Source organism: Sinocyclocheilus rhinocerous, unplaced genomic scaffold (assembly GCF_001515625.1).
Source record: "Sinocyclocheilus rhinocerous isolate Xijiao unplaced genomic scaffold, SAMN03320098_v1.1 scaffold1682, whole genome shotgun sequence".
Lineage (NCBI taxonomy): Eukaryota > Metazoa > Chordata > Actinopteri > Cypriniformes > Cyprinidae > Sinocyclocheilus > Sinocyclocheilus rhinocerous.
This window is the reverse complement of record NW_015654052.1, coordinates 154,342-175,658: the sequence shown is the minus strand read 5'-3', so window position 1 is coordinate 175,658 and position 21,317 is coordinate 154,342. Positions and strand designations below refer to the sequence as shown.

At 39.0% G+C, this 21,317-nt stretch overlaps 2 protein-coding genes across 2 annotated transcripts in view; one reads left to right on the top strand and one right to left on the bottom strand.

Moving 5' to 3' along the window:
* LOC107716577 (ribosome biogenesis protein bop1) overlaps positions 1 to 21,317 on the bottom strand; it is an 82,130-nt gene that overhangs the window by 33,785 nt on the left and 27,028 nt on the right. The window lies entirely within an intron of this gene.
* LOC107716578 (basic helix-loop-helix transcription factor scleraxis-like) lies at positions 11,966 to 20,981 on the top strand. The gene is made up of 2 exons (XM_016523059.1): positions 11,966 to 12,885; positions 20,234 to 20,981. The coding sequence occupies exons 1-2, from the start codon at positions 12,319 to 12,321 to the stop codon at positions 20,270 to 20,272; spliced, it is 606 nt and encodes a 201-aa protein (XP_016378545.1). The 5' UTR covers positions 11,966 to 12,318; the 3' UTR covers positions 20,273 to 20,981.

The window sequence follows — 21,317 nt, the reverse complement described above, 5'->3', positions numbered from 1 at the left end:
TGAACTTGAGCAGAATGGGCTCATGGGAGAAAGTTGCATCCTCCCAGTGTCAGTAAGAGTGATTCAGGTCGGGCTTGCGTGTGTGAGTCAGGATGAGCCGTAATCCATCGTGGCAGAAGACAGAGCCGCTTGATGAAGGTGCAGAAGCATAGCGTTACTGCAGCTTCAGCAACTCATTCATTTTTCTTCTCCTCTACTCTTCTCATTTCTCGTTTGGCTCTGGTGTTCAAAGCCAGAGTGCAAAGCATCCCACCAGCGTGCTGTCACTCGGGAGCACTGAATGGAAGTTGTTTTTGGAGTGGGAACCGCATGCCTGGAAGTGGAGCATTCCCGCTCAGCTGCCTGAGCGAATCCTGGAAGCGCGGGGGAAAATATATATACGCATTCTCGAAGAGTTAAAAAGAAGAGTCTGCTTTTAATCGCAATACTGGGTCACACTATTTGCCCTAAAACATCTGCGACTCATCTTTCTTTGGGGCCAGTCTGACTGGCAGAAAACTGCAAGTTATCACCCTTTTTTTTTTGTCCTGTACCAGGTCATATTCACCAGCGATTGGGCACCAGTGAGCTTTTTAGGTGCGAGGTTCTGAGCCCTTGCACATACCAGTTTACTCTTTCGTTTGCAAGTACTCAACATGGATCAGTTTTAATGTTTAACATGCATACACTTTATAATGGCAAATTTAGTTTTTAGACACATTCAAAAATTATCAGGAGCTCATAAGATACACATACGCCACTTGGCTCGGCTGATAAGATTAACAACAATGCTAATCATGACCTACAAACATCAGTGATGATAAAATAAATAATAAACAACTGAATGAACTGAATAAAAAGAATAATAGAATTAATAAAGGAATCAAGTAAATTAATCATTAAAAAATAATTAAGTAAATAATGACTTAGTGACATCAATAAATTATCCTGAAAGTAATTGAATAAATAAAAGAATGAGTAAATAAATAAACAGGAAAATAAATCAATAACTTGAATTAAGCAATAAATAAAAGAAAAAAAATCTTAAAAAACCCCAAGACAATTAATAAAAGTAAATTAACGATTAAAAAATAAACAATAAAATTATAAAAAGAATAAAAGAATAGGTGAATAAATAAAATGAATAAAATAGGTCAATAAATAGATAAAATAATAAAAGTAAATCAATTAATAAAAGAATTAGGTAAATTGGATAAATAATTAAAAGAATGCACAAATAAACAAAATAAAGTAAATACATAAATGGATAAAAGAATAAAGTAAATTAATCTAAAGTAAATACAAAATTACTAAAACTAGAAAAGAATAAACTAATAAATTAATAAGAATAATAAATTAATAAAGAATAATATAAAGGAATAAAAAAGAATGAAATAAATTAAAAAGTACAAGTAGTAAAATACAACTGATAAAAATAACTAAACAAAAGTTTTAAATAAAAAATTAATAAATAATGAATAAAAGAATAGGTAAAATAAATACATAAATTGATAAAATAATAAAGTGAATGAATAAAAGAATAAGGAAATAAAATAAAACAAATAAAACTCAGAGCATAAAAGAATATAAATGAATGAATATATGAGTGAATAAATAAACAAAATGAATAAAACAATACATTGAAGAATATAATTAAAAGAATAAGTAAACAAATAAACTGATTGAATAAAAAATCAATCAATAAATGAGTAAGTAAACATCAGATTGTGTACAGTCAACCTTGCTCTGTTTGCACACCATGAGTGTCCTCCACAGCAGGTTTTGTAATAACGATTGCGCTGCGGTCAGACCCCGCTGGACGACCATCTGTACCAGCACACTTGGCCGCCCACGAGCAGACAGATCAAGACGAGTCCATCTGCTTTATTTTGCAAACCACTTCTTCGCTTTCATACAACTTATCTAAGGCTCAGACGGGCAGATACACCGAGTGTCTAATCGTGATGTCGACATCCAAAGATGTTCCTGTCGACAGATACCAAACAAACAGCACATTTTCAGCACAGCGATGACTTTGAAATAACTGATAGAGTGGCGGCCAAGTTTTCCCATGACAGTTAGTGAAAGCAAACAGCCACCTTAAAAGGGGTGGTTATTAAAAGCAGTGATATTAGACCCAAGCTCTGATAATGCCTTAAACAGCTGAAGGAAGGGTTACGGATGTGGCGTATCGACCGCAAGCCCTGCAGTCGGAGTCCCTGGTCCCTGTACAAGCATAGAGGGTCTATTAGGAAAGTGTGTTTGATACTTCAGACGTTTATGGATGTGTCTGGTTGACCAGGCCGATCTCGGCATATGGGGAGCAGGGGTGGGCGATACAGCACCTGTACATATGTCAGATGGATGGCAGTGAAAGTCCTGAGGGACGACGAGCCCCTTGTTTTTACTAAGAGCTAACTGACCACCAACGCTGACAGACACAATCCCAAAAAACAGAGTTTGGAAAAAACAGGAACAGATGACAGTAGGCTTTTGTGTGGGTCTGGGAAGTTACCGGATATAGATGAATAAAGCAAAGTATCAAAAAAACAAACAAACAAAATGACTTGTACTACAGCATTTTAGTGCCATGTTTAAAAAAATGACATTAAAAGCTCAATAATCTCTGAAAGTAAAAATATTTGAGGAGGGGAATCACAATATTACAAGAAAAGGCATGATTATCTGGATCAGTACTGTATTACTCTGTATTATCAGTGTTATTATTCGTATACGGAAAGTATACAGTGATTTAGGAAACTTAATTTAGGCCATGTCCACACATACACGGGTATTTTTCTAAACGTTTTTCCTTCTTCCGTTTTTAAAAAAATCTCCGTCCACATGAAAACGCAAAAGCATGCTATGAAGCAGTGTCAAGAGCATGCCAAACCAACAGGTGGCGATATAATCTCAAACGTAAAGCCATGTTGGCCAATCAGAAGCCTGAAAAAGTTTCCAGTTGGCGGAGATAACAGTGCAGGCGCCGACGTCACAAGCCAAAAACTCCGGTTTCGCTGTCTACACGATAACACTGAAACATGAGTTTTTGAAAATCTTCACCCTGGCAGGCGTTTTCAAAAATGTTTGGTTTCAGTGACCTGGTGCTGCGTTTGCGTGTGGACGAACGGCCTAACCATGTAGAAAAGGCTGCGGTTTTAAAAATTACCTCGTTCGTGTGGACAGGGCCCAAGTATCCTGACTGCAAACGCAACAACAAAAACACAAAATACAACAATATTTTAGTGCCACGAAAAAATTTCAGAAGAGACTGCATGATTATCTGGACCAGTACTAAGTTATTAATAGTATCTGGAAACTGCAGTGGTGATTTATAATTCTACAACTTCATTCTCATAATTCTGATTTGTTCTCAAAATATTTAATATTTAAAAAGTAGAATAAAGAGCGGTCAGATGTGAGTAAAGAACACAACAGACAGCTGCTTTATAGCAGAAACTGAAGTTGTAATTCTAATTGAAAATGACAGTGACACTGTTTTTCATGTTTAAAACTGCAAAGTTGCTTGCTTCAAAGCAATCCATTGAATAAAGTGCTATATAAATAAACGTGATGTGATGTAACATGAGTGTGAATTGCAGAGCTGGTGCAAACTTATCCTCATCGCTATGATCAGATGCTTTCTTAACTGCTGTTTTCTCACTGCTGACATTTCTGTTGTGTGTTTATTTTGTTATTAAAAGGAAAGTGTGTAGTACACATTTACATATTCATCTAAATGGGTGGCACTGGGATGTTCCCTTTTGGTAAGCATGTGGGAGACTCAGATTTGAATCATGGTCAAACAATACAAAATGTTGCAAACGGCATTTTATGGTTGCTGTGTACAGATCTGACTCATTTGTGAATCAGCAGGGCCTTGGTGGTGAAACACCTGAACATTTCTGCTGTTTGCTTTAAGAAGCGATGACTCAGCCTCTCAAAACTAGTGCATTTAAAATATCAATTAATCTGTAAAGTTCTCCGGGGCAATTTATGAAATCTACCTTGAAATTGAAAAACGTGGCCATTTCAAATTCAATAATGTGTTAAGGTGCATTAAGTAACTTGATTTATGAATTCATGCTGGCACGGAATACTTTCCAGCAGCAGTGCTGATTTGACGAAGGGCGTTTAACGCGAGGAGACGCTGGTCCTCGATGGGCACCGGGCAGGAGAACTGCTTAAGACAGGATTTATGGAAGCGGTTCCACGGCTTACCCACTCGGCACGGGCCACTGAGCGACAAGCCATTTGCAGACGGAGCAGCCTGCGTCTCCTCCCCACAAATGCAGGTTTGCATTTCCCTCTAATGGGATCATTTATAATCCCAGTAAACTCAAACTCCACAGTGGAACGCTGCCACATCCACACTTTCCATGAGGTCTATCCAAACAGGGCCATGCGTCTGGAGCAGGAATGCGCACCGCATCCCCGTGCGCGCGAATGTGGGTGAGTGGCAGCTGCGCGCAGGCCATTAGGATGCCGCTAACATCTACCGCTAACAGCTCGCTGGAAAAATCGAAATTGGAAAATGATCATGGAATAATACCCAAACCCAAGCATCCCGCGTAAGGAATATGAGAAACTGAGCGGGACGCAAAGAGCTCTCCAAAACGCAGCACTTTTCACATTTGTTGCTCACTTCATTTTGAGTTGTAAAAAACCATATTAAATCATCAATAAAAGCAAACACTTGAGAAAATAATGACAGAAAAAGATGTGGAACAAGTGATGAAGTACACACACACAGTCATTCATAATAAAAATGTAACAAATTTTTTTTATTATTGCACTGTATTGGGTTAAAGTCATAATTCATAATAGCTTTTTAGTTTACCATTATGACATTATATATAACATAAATGCACTATATATTTCATTGTTTTAGCAAACTGGTTCCATTCTACAACATAACGCCCACTTTCAACCATCCAATCAATTCCTAATGCATAAAATCAAGTCCTGCCCTGTATTTTGTCATACAAAATATCCTTTTTCATTCAAGAAAGGGTTAAATCCAGAATTAAAATGAGCTACAAAGCCAATTCTCATTGATTTTATTCTTGTCACCCAGTCTCAATCCAGAAATGTATCTTTTAAAAGACTGTAAAGGTCACGGTACAATCCCTAATGAATCAACACAACAGAAGAAACTTTTCTTCTAGTTCCTAGTCCTACAGTAACCTCATAACTCAAACCTCCCAAAATAAACCGACAAAAAAATAAAAAAATAAAATAAAGATTTGACCAACAAAATTGTTCAACAGCAGGCAAAAAAAGTAGCTTAGTCCAGAACAAATGTTAAAATAAGAGTTTTTTGCGAGTCGGTGGACGTGTGAAAAATGCACGTGTGGATGGACTGCTCTCAATTAGGTCTTCCGGCCTTCATATTACAATGGAAGAAACCAACTCAGAGTCTCTGTAGTTTCAGCCTGTTTATATGCTTTACCAACTGTAAATGTACCCGAGAGAAAACACGTCATAAAAAAGAACAGGAGGGCTTTAACAACGGAAAAGTCACAATAAGAGCAATGAGAACAAAGGCTTCGGCCAGTCTAATTGCTTTTATTTGTTCCCTTCATATGACTCCGCCTTCTCTTTTGAATAAATTAACTGAAGTCATCGCCGCGGTGATCTCAGCAGGTCCCCGCATGCATGTGTGTGTGAGCTGGATCACGTCTGGCTTAGATTAAGCTGTCTGTGCTCGTCTGAAAACGATGCAGGGGCTCTTTTGGACCCATCCAGACAAATCCACCCACAAGCTTACAGATCCGAGCAGCCGATCACAGTACGGTGCACCTCGGGTGTTTAACCAAACATCGAAAACCCTGCTGCCTGAGAGGATCGGAGCCCAGAAAGCGTTTTTCTGCTGGATTAGATGTCGCACAGCACCAGAGGAGGTCAGTGGGAGCTAATGGCAGTCAGATGGGATGCCGTTTCTCCGCTTTAAGCAGGCCGACGGCGAGATAACAAGCGTTGTCATTCGTTACCCCAGAGGTCGATCTTTATGAGGTAGCGAGGCATTCCATCTCTGCTGTGGTCTCGCTCGACCCTAATGAATGTCGTCACGTTATGACCCAGTTCCTGTAATGACTCGTCCCCGGGATATACGGACTGCTGCAGTGAGCTTTTGCTTTAATGACTGAAAGGTCACAGCTGGGGTCTGGAAAGAAATATTGCTGTGTCATTGCGCTCGTGACTGTGACACTAAGGCCCCGTCCACACGGAGACGCGTTTAGCTGTATACGCATACATTTTGTATCGTATAGGCGTTACGTCCACACGGATCCGGCGTTTTGGGATAGTGAAACCGATATTTTTTGAAACCGTGTCCCAGAGTGGATAAATCTGAAAACGGCGCCCTTGCGTTTTTGTGTGGACAGCGAATCCGTATATTTTCTGAAACGATGACGTCATCAGCCCACGTCTCGCCCCTAGTCAGACACGGCTACGTCACGTAACAGCAACAAAAACATGAACAAACACTGAATGATTGTCTTTTTATTAACTAACATTAACACAGATTAATAAATGTATTGTTCCATGTTCGTTTGTATACCGCGCGCAAGGTTTATGCGCATAGTCCAAGTCTTCTTCTCCGTTTTTAGTGTATCTCTGTGGCAGAATTACAGCGCCACATGCTGGTCTGGCATGTATACTACATCGTTTTGTGTCGGTTTTGTGGTTTCGTGTGGACGCAGATATTTGAGACGAGGGGGGAAAAAAAGATCGGATAGGGAAAGCTCTGGTTTCGTGTGGACGTAGCCTAAAAGACATAAATGCTTCATTGAATGAGCATCTTTCTCTATTGCCAACAACGACAAATGCACTTCCTTTTCTACTAAATATAGGCCTAAACACCTTGCCAACAGGTGCAGAGCACAAAAGTGCCTTTTAAAAAACAAATCCCTAAATCTACTAATATGACAAAAGAACATCTCATTATTTTGGTACACAATTTCACGAACATTTAACTTAAGAAAAACAGTTAAAGAAGAGTTCCCTTCAAGGGCAAGGTATTGCAAAACAACCTCAGGATATAATACAAGTCATGATTCAATATTTCGCAATGCATTGGGAAAAAAAAAATCTGAAACAAGATAGTTTTATTCTCTCTCATGTGGTTTGCCTTGTTTTTTCTTAAATAATCTGAAAAGTTAAATATTAATGCACAACCGTTCAAAAGTTTAGAGTCAGTATGCTTTTTTTTTCTTCAAATAAATTCATACTTTTATTTAGCAAGGATAAATTCAATTGACCAAAAGTGACAATAAAGACATTTAGAATGTTACAAAACCTTCTATTAACCAAAGTATCTTGAAAAATTTAAAATATCTCTAAGTTTAAAATAATAATAATAATAATAATAATAATATTACGCAGCTCAACTGTTTTCATATTTTTCAGCTCAACAGTTTTCATGCTTGATATTAATAAAAAATGTTTTTGGAGCAGGAAATCAGTATATTAGAATGATTTCTGAAGGATCCTGTGACACTGAAGACTGGAGTAATGATGCTAAAAAATTCAGTTTTGCCATCATAGCAATATATTGCATCTTCAGATATATTTATCTCGAATATCTCGAATAGAAAACAGTTATATTAATTTGTAATATTACATTATTACTGATTTTACTGTTTCTAATCAAATAAATGCAGCCTTGGTGAGCATAAGATACTTCTTTTAAAAACATATTTAAACAAATCTCATCGACTCCAAACTGTTGAACAATACTGTAAGGATCTAAAATATAAAATTGTGAGACAAAACTCATAATATATCAATATATGACTGTATCGGAAATGCTTTACAACATCAAAAAAAAAAAAAAAAAACACTGGGATTTTAGTGAATCTTTTCATTTAGATGGCTGATTTTAAATTATACTCACTGATTCAACTCACCATTCATATGCATTCAGAAGAGCCACCATCACTACATTTCCATATAGTTGTATTGTGTTATGATTCCAATATTTCACTCGCCTCACAGTTTGACTCCTAAACCAATTTCTTAGGCAAGTGATTTACAAATACCATGCAAATCAGTTCGAACTAATTGAACTGATTCAAAAGAATGATTCATCTAATGATGGCATCAGAAGCAAGCACGTAATATCTGAGACTTCAAAACAGTGAAGCTTTCACCTCTTCATGAAGACACAATCTTTGCAGACGTGCAACTGATACTTTTTAGTCTGGGGAGTGAATATGTCTGACTAGTGACTGGTAAAGCCATTCAACTTCAAAATTGGTTTCAAGAAGGAAAAAAGACATCTTTAAGGTTTTATTCCAGTTGCCCTAAAAACAGAAAAAAAAGGGAGGAAAAGTCCATTCGGAACAGGATAATAGTACTTGTTTCGACATGCGGAAAACATTATTTCAATACAATGGTGTTAAAAACTCAACTAGTGATTTACTGCTGCTAGTTAAACCAGGTCAAAATTCCCTTTTACAAGAATAAAATTAAAGAATGCTCTCCCACTCAGAGAAATATAAATCTCTTCACTCGCAGCAGCCATTAACAAAACCATTTTCATTAATGAAAACATAAAACACAAAGGCTTCGTGTCTCTACAGACCCGGGAACGTTTTCCATCTTTAATTTAAAAAGAAAGCAAGTGTTAAGTGTTACGTTCCTGTTCTTCAAGACGATAGGTTTCAAATAACCATTCGGGGAATGAATTAATGAATAAATTCCCCTTAAAAAGGAAAAGACTGTATAGTCTAGCTTGGAAAAGTACATATCACTACAATTAACAACAAATAACAAATTAAAATATCCCAAAAAATGAGACCAAAAAGTATGGAAGCGAGTGTTTGAGAGGATCCGCCTCTCCTGTGGTTTTGACCTCGAGCAAACGCCGGAAATCAGATATCCTGTCTGGCCTTTAACTCGCATCGCTTATTAATGAGGCTGCGGTTCAAAGAGACTAAACATGAGACGGCATTAATATGGATTTACCACGTCCTCAAAATGTCTTTTTCATCATCTCCATCTCAAGCCGTCATTCGCAAAGAAATGGTACGAAAACCACATCGTTACGCTGCCGGACTAGTCTTGAGCTAATGTCAAAAATATCTAGAGAAAATGAAGGGGGAAAAATGACAAGCCACCTTAAAATAATAATAATAATAATAATAATAATATTACGCAGCTCAACTGTTTTCATATTTTTCAGCTCAACAGTTTTCATGCTTGATATTAATAAAAAATGTTTTTGGAGCAGGAAATCAGTATATTAGAATGATTTCTGAAGGATCCTGTGACACTGAAGACTGGAGTAATGATGCTAAAAAATTCAGTTTTGCCATCATAGCAATATATTGCATCTTCAGATATATTTATCTCGAATATCTCGAATAGAAAACAGTTATATTAATTTGTAATATTACATTATTACTGATTTTACTGTTTCTAATCAAATAAATGCAGCCTTGGTGAGCATAAGATACTTCTTTTAAAAACATATTTAAACAAATCTCATCGACTCCAAACTGTTGAACAATACTGTAAGGATCTAAAATATAAAATTGTGAGACAAAACTCATAATATATCGTCTTTTTCATCATCTCCATCTCAAGCCGTCATTCGCAAAGAAATGGTACGAAAACCACATCGTTACGCTGCCGGACTAGTCTTGAGCTAATGTCAAAAATATCTAGAGAAAATGAAGGGGGAAAAATGACAAGCCACCATTCATATCTTCATATTTTCCAGAGGGTAAATTGGCGTTGAAATTATAATGACATCAAGGAGTACACTTATAATCCATCAAATGGTTGCGTATGGAAACGTATTTTGTTTTTTACCTTCTCCCACTTTCTTCACCTATACAACAGAAAGAAAACATTAGGATGCGAAAAGCCCTGAACTTAGAGAACGAGCATGCTGTTCTTGTGTAAATTTCCCTCAACGAAACCTTTAAGGACGGTAAAGTTAAGTTGATATGTTTTGGGAACAATATTTTTAATGACTTACAGCTATAAAGTTACAAAAGCGTGACAGAACATATAATAAGTTCAGACAACCTTTTCAAACTTTCATAGTTAAGCTAAGCAAGACCATATAACTTTCCTCAAAGTTATTCTCAAAAAGATCCAATATATCCTTTTCGCAAAAACAAAACATGACCAAAATCTGTTTCTCAGGGGGATTATCTTCATTTCATCATAAACTGATTGGTGGTAATGACTAAGAGAGGAACAGGTGCTATGATCTGAGTTATGTTGCTATTTCCCTCCCGTGACTAAACCAGTCCAGCCAGACAAAACGGCAATGCGCTGAAGTGTAAGACAATCTTCACGGACAACATAGTTCATCAAGCTACCGGACAGTCACTGACTCAGTGCGGAAGAAAAACCACAGGAGTGCAGACTCACTGCAAAGGACCGGCCCAGAAAAGGTTCGACTCTGACACATGGGTCTCTGTAAAACCACCACTGAGGTAAGGTGATGGTTACAGAGTTCAGGGGGAGGAGGGCAGAATGGGTGAAAGAATGACCCAAATTTTATAGATCTCCAGTTTAAACGGCTGGAGTGTGAGAGTCCTTCTAAGATGCAGTTTAACAGTAAATGAATTGTGGAAGAAAGAGGCAGCAGGAAAATAAAGATAGAAGGGCAAATGGTGTCAAAGGAAAGATTGCAAGCAAACAAGGTGACAAGAATGAAAGCAAGAAAGTAGGAATGATTTTTAAAAAGTAAGGGAAGGATGGGAGAAAGGAATGAAGGAAAATGGAGGGGGGAAAGAAAGAAAGGAGGATGGAAAAGAATATGAACAAGAGCAAAAAAGCAAGTAAGAATGATTTAAAATTAGTAAAAGAAGAAAGGAGGGAAGGAGAAAAGGAAGAAAAGGTAATAACGATTTAAAATCAGTAAGGAAGGAAGGAAGGAATGAAGGAGAAAGAAAAAGACGAAAAAAATCAAGTAATAATGATTTAAAATCAGAGAGGAAGGGAGGGAAGGAAGGAAGTATGGAAAAAGAAAAGGCAGTATGAAAGTAACGCTGGATCTAACAGAAGGATGGAGGGAAGGACGGACAGAAGGAAGGAAGGAAAAAGGAAAAAAAGAACAAGAAACAAAAACAAAAGAATGATTTAAAATCAATAAAGGAAGAAAGAAAAACAGGCAAAAAGCAAAGAAAGATTAAGTAAAATCAATAACATTTTCTATCAAGAAAGAAAGAAAAGACAATCTTCAAGCAAGAAAGTGAGCAAATACAGGGAAAATATGACAGACAGAAGTTGTCAGATATGAAGCAAGCAAATTAATATGAAAGCAAGAAAGAACGATTTCAAACCACTAAAGCAAGCAAGCAAGAAGAAGAAGAAAAAAGAAAGGCCATTATTAACTGGGAGTTAAAAAAGCTGAAGCTGTATAGAACCACTTTGCTCCCTGCCTGAGCCGCCAGCTGGGGTATTTGCATAAGCAGTAAAAGAGAGGGATGGACAGAGGGAGAGAGAGCAGGAAGGAAAAAGGAAAAAAAGAACAAGAAACAAAAACAAAAGAATGATTTAAAATCAATAAAGGAAGAAAGAAAAACAGGCAAAAAGCAAAGAAAGATTAAGTAAAATCAATAACATTTTCTATCAAGAAAGAAAGAAAAGACAATCTTCAAGCAAGAAAGTGAGCAAATACAGGGAAAATATGACAGACAGAAGTTGTCAGATATGAAGCAAGCAAATTAATATGAAAGCAAGAAAGAACGATTTCAAACCACTAAAGCAAGCAAGCAAGAAGAAGAAGAAAAAAGAAAGGCCATTATTAACTGGGAGTTAAAAAAGCTGAAGCTGTATAGAACCACTTTGCTCCCTGCCTGAGCCGCCAGCTGGGGTATTTGCATAAGCAGTAAAAGAGAGGGATGGACAGAGGGAGAGAGAGCGAGGGAGTGAGAGAGGGAGGAATCATACCAGACACTCCCACAACCTATAAAGCACAACCATACTGAAACACTCAGTGAAACCACACGTGGGTCTCTGCGCAAGGGGGAGAGCCAGCGCTGCACAGAGACAGAGAGCCGGAGGAGGAGTGTGCATGTGTGTTTGAGTAAGCAAGACGTGGATTTCAGCTCATATGGGATGTGAGTGAGGACATACAACAAATTCAACCCTTCAGGATCAATTTTCCAAGTCTTGACTGCAAAGAAAAACTAATTTCAAAGGGTTCGTAGTGGCAGGGCAATGTAATACCAGAGTGCAACTGTACTAGAGGACTATCCAGAGAGCAAACAAGTGCAGGACTGGTTCCGAAGCTAAGAGATCCATGCATTACGAACTCTAGAGTCTTGCAAGCAACATTTGAGATCCGTGTGGAGAGGTTCGGAGGTTTCAGTGATGTCTTTCGCGATGGTGCGACCGGCTCCCAGCCGATACCTGTACTCAGAGATCTCGATGATGTCAGAGGACGACGAAAATGGCAGCGAGAGCTCAGGCTCGGATGACCGCTCATTTCGCTTGGACGCCTCGGGGTACGAACTTAAAGTTGGAAGAAAGCGGAAATCTGGTGTAGGTGGTGGACGGCTGATAGGCACGTCACCCAACTCCACCGGCACAATGGCTCCAGTGGTAGAGGGTCGTCCACGCAATACAGCCAACGCACGGGAGCGGGATCGCACCAACAGCGTCAACACGGCCTTCACCGCGTTAAGGACTCTCATCCCCACAGAGCCTGCCGACCGGAAGCTGTCCAAGATCGAGACCTTGCGGTTGGCATCCAGTTACATCTCCCACCTAGGAAACGTGCTCCTGGTGGGCGAAGCTAGCGGGGACGGACAGCCGTGCCACAGCGGAGGGCCTTCGACCTCAAACTACTACCACCACCATGGCTCGCCAAACCGGGACTCGGAGAACTCGCAGCCCAAACAGATCTGCACGTTTTGCCTCAGCAACCAGAGGAAAATGGTGAGTGAGACTCATGCAGGTGTTCTCCGTTAAGATTGTGCAATGATGTGGACGTGTTCAAGTCCACAAACAAGCTGAAGAAACACAGACGGAGGTGTGAAATACGGCTGAGCCTCGGGGAGGGATAAAAACAGGTCTGATTCATTCTCTGCTAGTAAGGTCACTGAGGGCAATGACTTGAGGCAAAGTTAGTCAGGAAACAGTTGGGATGCATTAAACACTATCAAAGTAAACCTGTAGAGCACCTTTGTTTATTTGTAGAGTACCTTTCAAACAAGTAGTTTAAGGGTTTGTTCCTTTCTACAAAGCATTTCTGTAATTCTAGCCGCAACAAAGCAGTTGATATACACAAACCGTATTCCTAAATTCTAGAAGAGGCACTGCCAAAACTTATAAGACAACAAAGCTGATAAGGCATAATTTCGTACATGCTTTCTGAGGCATAATCAACTAGTGATTTCAGACAGTCTTTTATACACCGGCCAACTACATCTTTTAGTGAATCTGCGTCGTAATTCTCAGCCTCCCCGAGATAACGTTTGTCACTGAAAACAGTCCTCAGCTCTCTGAAGCTGAGTTATGACTTCATCCACATGTCCTTCTCCATCAAGAGCGATATCTCTGTTACAAAGTGTGCTGCTACCATGACCTCATAGACAGATGCAGTGAAAGATCGGTTAGGAACAACAACAGGCCAAAGGCCAACACTCCCATTTCAGGCCGTAACCTTAATCCGTACTAAACTAAATGATAGATCTTTATAAGTCCAATCGAGAAATACGCCCATGTCTTCGGGATTCCAGTGGCAGGCAGATATTTGAAACAGACCGGGCCTTGCCTTTGTAGTGCGCTTTCAGAAGTGGGTCTGTGCGCTCCAAAACCACACTCGTCTCTTTTACCCCTACTTAGTGCTCATTATGCCGTGAAAATATCACTCAGCCAAGACGCGCAGCTTTATTGTTTCTAAAGAAAGAGAAAGACGAAATAAAGAACACACAAACCAAGGGGAAAGACATGGTAGGTATAACTGAATTCAAATGTTCGGCTTTTCGCCAAAGTTGAGCGTCTGTAAGCTGACACAAAACAGACAGCTGCTTCGAGATTCTCCAGTGAACGAGCAAAATGGACGTTTAAATCAAACGCAGACAGTCGTGCGGCACAAAACTGCTACTTTTGCCTGCTAAGACATTCAAGACTCAAACAGATTTGTGTCTATATAAAAATGATCGATTTTACCCTAAACATTTTCCAGCTTTTGATGCATCTGGCGGGTTTATCTGTATTTATTTTCATCTTGGACTGCTTCTTGATATTTGCACACGCACACACTCACTCGTAACTTCTATTTTCTACATCACTATATCCACATGGCTGTACCACAAATATGACAGAGCAAGAAATTTCCCCTATTTTTGTGTTTTGACACCATCTTGCTCTGTCCGTTTGGCTAAACCACACTAGTCATTAGTGGTGGATGCTTGGTTTCTTGCAGGTGAGGACATAGGTTTGGATAGATTGCATAACCAGACTGGATCACTCAGGAAAAGTCTTTTTTGAGGCAGATGGGATGTCTTCCTCACAGTTATGGCATCTGCTCAGATGGTAACAGAATAAAAAGTAACGTAGGTCATATTTTCTGCATAATTATTGAGACTTCTCTCATTACGAGCATATGGAAGAGTTTAGAGACTTTCGCTCTAACGGGAGCCCGAACATTTGACACAATATGAAATTATTTGAAGTGTTAGCAGCGCATGTTAAAGAGCCAACATTTTTCTCTCCGTAAACTGCCATTTCATTCGAATGTGTCCTGAAAGATTTGGCCAAAAGCGGGATCTTATAAAACCGCCAAATGTGAATACTTCAGTACCTTCTGGAAAGTGAAGCCACATGAATTAAAGTTGGGCTGGAATTGGGTCGTCCTTTACCACAGGTGTGGCGGTACGCTTCATAACCATAAATGAAGGAAAACTAGCATTTACGCTTGTAGGCAACAGTGAAAAGGTCTGTGCAAATACTCCTGAACACTATAAAAACAATCAAAAGAGTGTATATGGCGCATTCAAAGGGTGCAAAACTCATATATTGGGATTAGCTCAAACACAAGACTCAGTTTTAATAATCTACCCGTCCTGTCACCACCGAGAGGCTAAAGTTACACGTCTAAACACATGCATGCACACACACACACCGTCTCGTTGTGATCTTTAGAAAGCTGTCAATGTTAAACGTCAACCTAAGGTGAAGCCAAATATTTGTGTTAAGAGAACCGTAGCTGCTTGAAAGGGGAAAAAAAGGAGGTGAACATTAATTTATTGATATAAAGATATTTGAGAATTTGCTGTGATTTGTTTCCTGCCTCAAAGTACTTGGAAATAATGTGTTTATAAAGGACTTCAGACCAAGGGGAGCGTACGATCAATCTGGGCATTTGGATGTAAGCTCCAGCAATAATAATTTCTTTACGGCGTGTTAGACAGGATATGAAAAGCAAATGTAGGCAAAATCCTATTAGTTTGGCCTTAAGTGATCCCTGGAGTCAGAGTGCTGGTGACTTTAAAGTGGCACTGAACTTAAAGGAGGGGCTGGGGAAAAAAATCGGAGTGAGAAAAAAAAAGAAGGAAAGAAAGAAAGGAGAACGTTGAGGGTCAGGGTTATTTTCAAATGGGATTCTGTCTGACTTCATCAGTTAAGGTTGAGTGTTTTGACTAGGAACTCTGCCTACATCAGAGGACTCTCATCCCCACAGAGCCTGCCGACCGGAAGCTGTCCAAGATCGAGACCTTGCGGTTGGCATCCAGTTACATCTCCCACCTAGGAAACGTGCTCCTGGTGGGCGAAGCTAGCGGGGACGGACAGCCGTGCCACAGCGGAGGGCCTTCGACCTCAAACTACTACCACCACCATGGCTCGCCAAACCGGGACTCGGAGAACTCGCAGCCCAAACAGATCTGCACGTTTTGCCTCAGCAACCAGAGGAAAATGGTGAGTGAGACTCATGCAGGTGTTCTCCGTTAAGATTGTGCAATGATGTGGACGTGTTCAAGTCCACAAACAAGCTGAAGAAACACAGACGGAGGTGTGAAATACGGCTGAGCCTCGGGGAGGGATAAAAACAGGTCTGATTCATTCTCTGCTAGTAAGGTCACTGAGGGCAATGACTTGAGGCAAAGTTAGTCAGGAAACAGTTGGGATGCATTAAACACTATCAAAGTAAACCTGTAGAGCACCTTTGTTTATTTGTAGAGTACCTTTCAAACAAGTAGTTTAAGGGTTTGTTCCTTTCTACAAAGCATTTCTGTAATTCTAGCCGCAACAAAGCAGTTGATATACACAAACCGTATTCCTAAATTCTAGAAGAGGCACTGCCAAAACTTATAAGACAACAAAGCTGATAAGGCATAATTTCGTACATGCTTTCTGAGGCATAATCAACTAGTGATTTCAGACAGTCTTTTATACACCGGCCAACTACATCTTTTAGTGAATCTGCGTCGTAATTCTCAGCCTCCCCGAGATAACGTTTGTCACTGAAAACAGTCCTCAGCTCTCTGAAGCTGAGTTATGACTTCATCCACATGTCCTTCTCCATCAAGAGCGATATCTCTGTTACAAAGTGTGCTGCTACCATGACCTCATAGACAGATGCAGTGAAAGATCGGATTAAATGTAGCCCAACGGAAAATATCCAATCAACAAAGAGACTGTCAGGTAATATACAAACACATCATCCATCTCTTCCCCCGGCGAGTGTGACTGTGCTGACCTTGGCCCGTGGAGCCAACACCGCAGCACATTAAAAATAAAACCATAAATCACGCTTTGGCTGTGAGGAATACAATGACACCAAACCAAAAACAGAGGAAAACTGTAATTTAAACTTGCGTGGCGAAGAACTGTCAGAGGTTGAAATATAACACACGCTCAAGACAATTACACTCTGCCATGACACAAGAGCATTTTTGGTCAGGGTATCTCACCACCGCAATGTGTGTTTAATCCTCAAAAACCTGAAGTGCTTCCAGAAGCCATTGAGCTACATTTTGGATCTTTTAAAGTAAAGTCTGTAGCGAAGGAAATAAACAATAAAAGATAGCAACTGATTCCGTCATGGATACTCGGCACCACACGGGTGAATTACAACAAACCTAGTTTGGGCCATTTATGACAAATGAGCAAATGGGAGGCATAAACATGCAAATGCAAATGGTCCGTGATCTATATATCAGGCCATGAGAATCTAGGGAACATCTGCTGCTGGGTATTTTCCTCCAAGTAGCCATGCACCAACCTCAGCGTTTCACTCTCACATCCTGTGTTGTTCTTAGTCGCTTTCTCGTTGCCCAATTAATATCCTTGTCAAGCATGACATGCAACCTGCTCAGACCTTCGTAAATCTTTCAGAGGAAAATTTGCACAGATTTCTGAAAGGAACACAGCGGTCTTTGCACTTTAAGCTGAGAGCATTAAGGCCATTAAATTGTTAAGATTTTGATGGATTTATCTTGTAGCAAGAAAAACACTAAATACAAAAAAGTGAAGAAGAACATTTCTTCTAAATCCCCAAAACTGATTAGCAGACTAATTTTTAAAAGCCAAGCAGATCTAATTGTCTGCTATTTAATCATTTTCTACAACAAAATATCTGTTTTAAAGAAATGTCAACAAGTCTGTGTGTCCAATTCATGTACTCAGACAGCTAAATTGGCTAAATATTAGTAATAAATTTGACATCGGCCACTATTGTTCTGTAGATATCGGTCAAGCACAAATTAGCAACTGATTGAGCATCTTTAAGTATTCAAATCTAATTCCTAGATGTTCAATATTGTACAAACCACACTGTATATAAAAGACTGAAACAAATGTACAAAATAAACAAGAGCTCCTTATAACGCAAATTTATAACTGGTAACTGGCTTAAAGGTTTTATTTGCTAAACTGTTTGTGGTTAAACTGTTGTTGAAAATCACATAGAAACCACCCAGAAACCACAGAGTTAGGAACAACAACAGGCCAAAGGCCAACACTCCCATTTCAGGCCGTAACCTTAATCCGTACTAAACTAAATGATAGATCTTTATAAGTCCAATCGAGAAATACGCCCATGTCTTCGGGATTCCAGTGGCAGGCAGATATTTGAAACAGACCGGGCCTTGCCTTTGTAGTGCGCTTTCAGAAGTGGGTCTGTGCGCTCCAAAACCACACTCGTCTCTTTTACCCCTACTTAGTGCTCATTATGCCGTGAAAATATCACTCAGCCAAGACGCGCAGCTTTATTGTTTCTAAAGAAAGAGAAAGACGAAATAAAGAACACACAAACCAAGGGGAAAGACATGGTAGGTATAACTGAATTCAAATGTTCGGCTTTTCGCCAAAGTTGAGCGTCTGTAAGCTGACACAAAACAGACAGCTGCTTCGAGATTCTCCAGTGAACGAGCAAAATGGACGTTTAAATCAAACGCAGACAGTCGTGCGGCACAAAACTGCTACTTTTGCCTGCTAAGACATTCAAGACTCAAACAGATTTGTGTCTATATAAAAATGATCGATTTTACCCTAAACATTTTCCAGCTTTTGATGCATCTGGCGGGTTTATCTGTATTTATTTTCATCTTGGACTGCTTCTTGATATTTGCACACGCACACACTCACTCGTAACTTCTATTTTCTACATCACTATATCCACATGGCTGTACCACAAATATGACAGAGCAAGAAATTTCCCCTATTTTTGTGTTTTGACACCATCTTGCTCTGTCCGTTTGGCTAAACCACACTAGTCATTAGTGGTGGATGCTTGGTTTCTTGCAGGTGAGGACATAGGTTTGGATAGATTGCATAACCAGACTGGATCACTCAGGAAAAGTCTTTTTTGAGGCAGATGGGATGTCTTCCTCACAGTTATGGCATCTGCTCAGATGGTAACAGAATAAAAAGTAACGTAGGTCATATTTTCTGCATAATTATTGAGACTTCTCTCATTACGAGCATATGGAAGAGTTTAGAGACTTTCGCTCTAACGGGAGCCCGAACATTTGACACAATATGAAATTATTTGAAGTGTTAGCAGCGCACGTTAAAGAGCCAACATTTTTCCCTCCGTAAACTGCAGTTTCATTCGAATGTATCCTGAAAGATTTGGCCAAAAGCGGGATCTTATAAAACCGCCAAATGTGAATACTTCAATACCTTCTGGAAAGTGAAGCCACATGAATTAAAGTTGGGCTGGAATTGGGTCGTCCTTTACCACAGGTGTGGCGGTACGCTTCATAACCATAAATGAAGGAAAACTAGCATTTACGCTTGTAGGCAACAGTGAAAAGGTCTGTGCAAATACTCCTGAACACTATAAAAACAATCAAAAGAGTGTATATGGCGCATTCAAAGGGTGCAAAACTCATATATTGGGATTAGCTCAAACACAAGACTCAGTAATTTATTGATATAAAGATATTTGAGAATTTGCTGTGATTTGTTTCCTGCCTCAAAGTACTTGGAAATAATGTGTTTATAAAGGACTTCAGACCAAGGGGAGCGTACGATCAATCTGGGCATTTGGACGTAAGCTTCAGCAATAATAATTTCTTTACGGTGTGTTAGACAGGATATGAAAAGCAAATGTAGGCAAAATCCTATTAGTTTGGCCATAAGTGATCCCTGGAGTCAGAGCGCTGGTGACTTTAAAGTGGCACTGAACTTAAAGGAGGGGCTGGGGAAAAAAATCGGAGTGAGAAAAAAAAAGAAGGAAAGAAAGAAAGGAGAACGTTGAGGGTCAGGGTTATTTTCAAATGGGATTCTGTCTGACTTCATCAGTTAAGGTTGAGTGTTTTGACTAGGAACTCTGCCTACATCAGATGGGGGCCGCAGGAATGATGGCATTTCATCTGCTCCTGTTCTAAGCAAAGCAAACTGGGAAATGTGAGCCAGGTGTGTGTGTGTGCTACCGCAAATGGAAAGGTGATAGGATAAAAACAGCAGGCGCATTAATGCCAAACGGCAACATGAACCATCAAGAGTCAACAACTCCTTAAAAACTGAAAATCAATAAACTTGTAATTTTAAACTTGTAATTCTGGATAAAAGCATCACCTAAACAAATAAACTTCAATGTAAAAATGTAAATAAATTTTAATACATTTATATGAAAATAAATGGATATTAAATAATCATTTAAAAACATAAATAAATATAATATAATTTAATTAATGTAAATAAATAAATAAATACAAATATTAAAAAATATTTTTTAACAAAAATTAACAAAAAAATTGAATTAAAAATAAGAACAAAAAATAGTTGGACCTGACATTGCTCATAACTAATCAAATATTTTCTTTCATTTCAGACCAAAGACAGAGAGAGAAAATCGGCTCTGAGGAGTTAAGCCACGACGTGAATGGATTTACAAAATATCATCATCACCAATGTACAAAAGCTGATGACTGCAAAACGCAATGTTGTGGTGTATATATATGCAAATATCAATTCATATTTAATTATTTGTAAATCGCCGTTGGACTGGAGCATTTTATTTGGGGGAAAAAAAACACATATGACTGGAAAAAGACCAGACTGCAGCGATTTGATTATGCAAGAGCTGAACATCCCCACCACAGACTTAATCCATTTCCACCTTTTCTGTCCATTTACACACCAAGCTACACCAAATGTTTATTTTTGACAACAGGGAGTTGAGGTAAAGCTATTCACCAAAGACTATCTGAATAAGAGGACTGCATTTACAAGGTCGCAAATGATCACATCACTTCCCCAGGAGACACAACATACGGAGCCCAGCTTTACAAATCAAAACAATGAAGGAACATCTTCCAATATTCAAAATCAAAGATGACCTTGGGAAAGTGCTCATATTGAGGACATGAATTAATGCAAACTGATGTGTGGCACGTTATTTCTTACAAAAACATGAAAGACACTTAGCCTGACTATGAAACCGCAATAAATTCAATAAATGCAGTATACTGTATGTCCAATATGGCAAATGACATATATTCTTCATTGTTTAAATTAAAAACGACTGAACCAACAGAGTGAAAACCACCTGCGTTTCTTTCTAGTATGTCTCAACATCATGTCACAAAGACGTTTGGATATCTGTGTCATCCAGCCGTCCTGTAATTTAGCCAAAACCTCAAAACGGCTACAAAAACAGTCCCTCCAGATAAAGATCAACACTTTAATTTTATCATCTCTGTAGATCATCTCTCATCACGAGTTAAATTATAAAAATGCTCATGGAATTATACGATTTTACCAAGACAGTAAGAATCCTGGTTGAGGATGTGAATTGACATAAGAAATATTTTGAATTTTTTGTCGTTTTGGCTTGTTTTGCCTTATTTTGAATCTATCTATCTATCTATCTATCTATCTATCTATCTACGCACACACTAGGGGTTTTGACACAA

What these genes read in the sequence shown, in the direction of transcription:
- LOC107716578 (XM_016523059.1), top strand. Translation starts at nt 12,319, where the DNA reads ATGTCTTTCGCGATGGTGCGACCGGCTCCCAGCCGATACCTGTACTCA. An exon ending in TCAGCAACCAGAGGAAAATG is followed by an intron (nt 12,886 to 20,233) that starts GTGAGTGAGACT and finishes CTTTCATTTCAG; the next exon opens with ACCAAAGACAGAGAGAGAAA.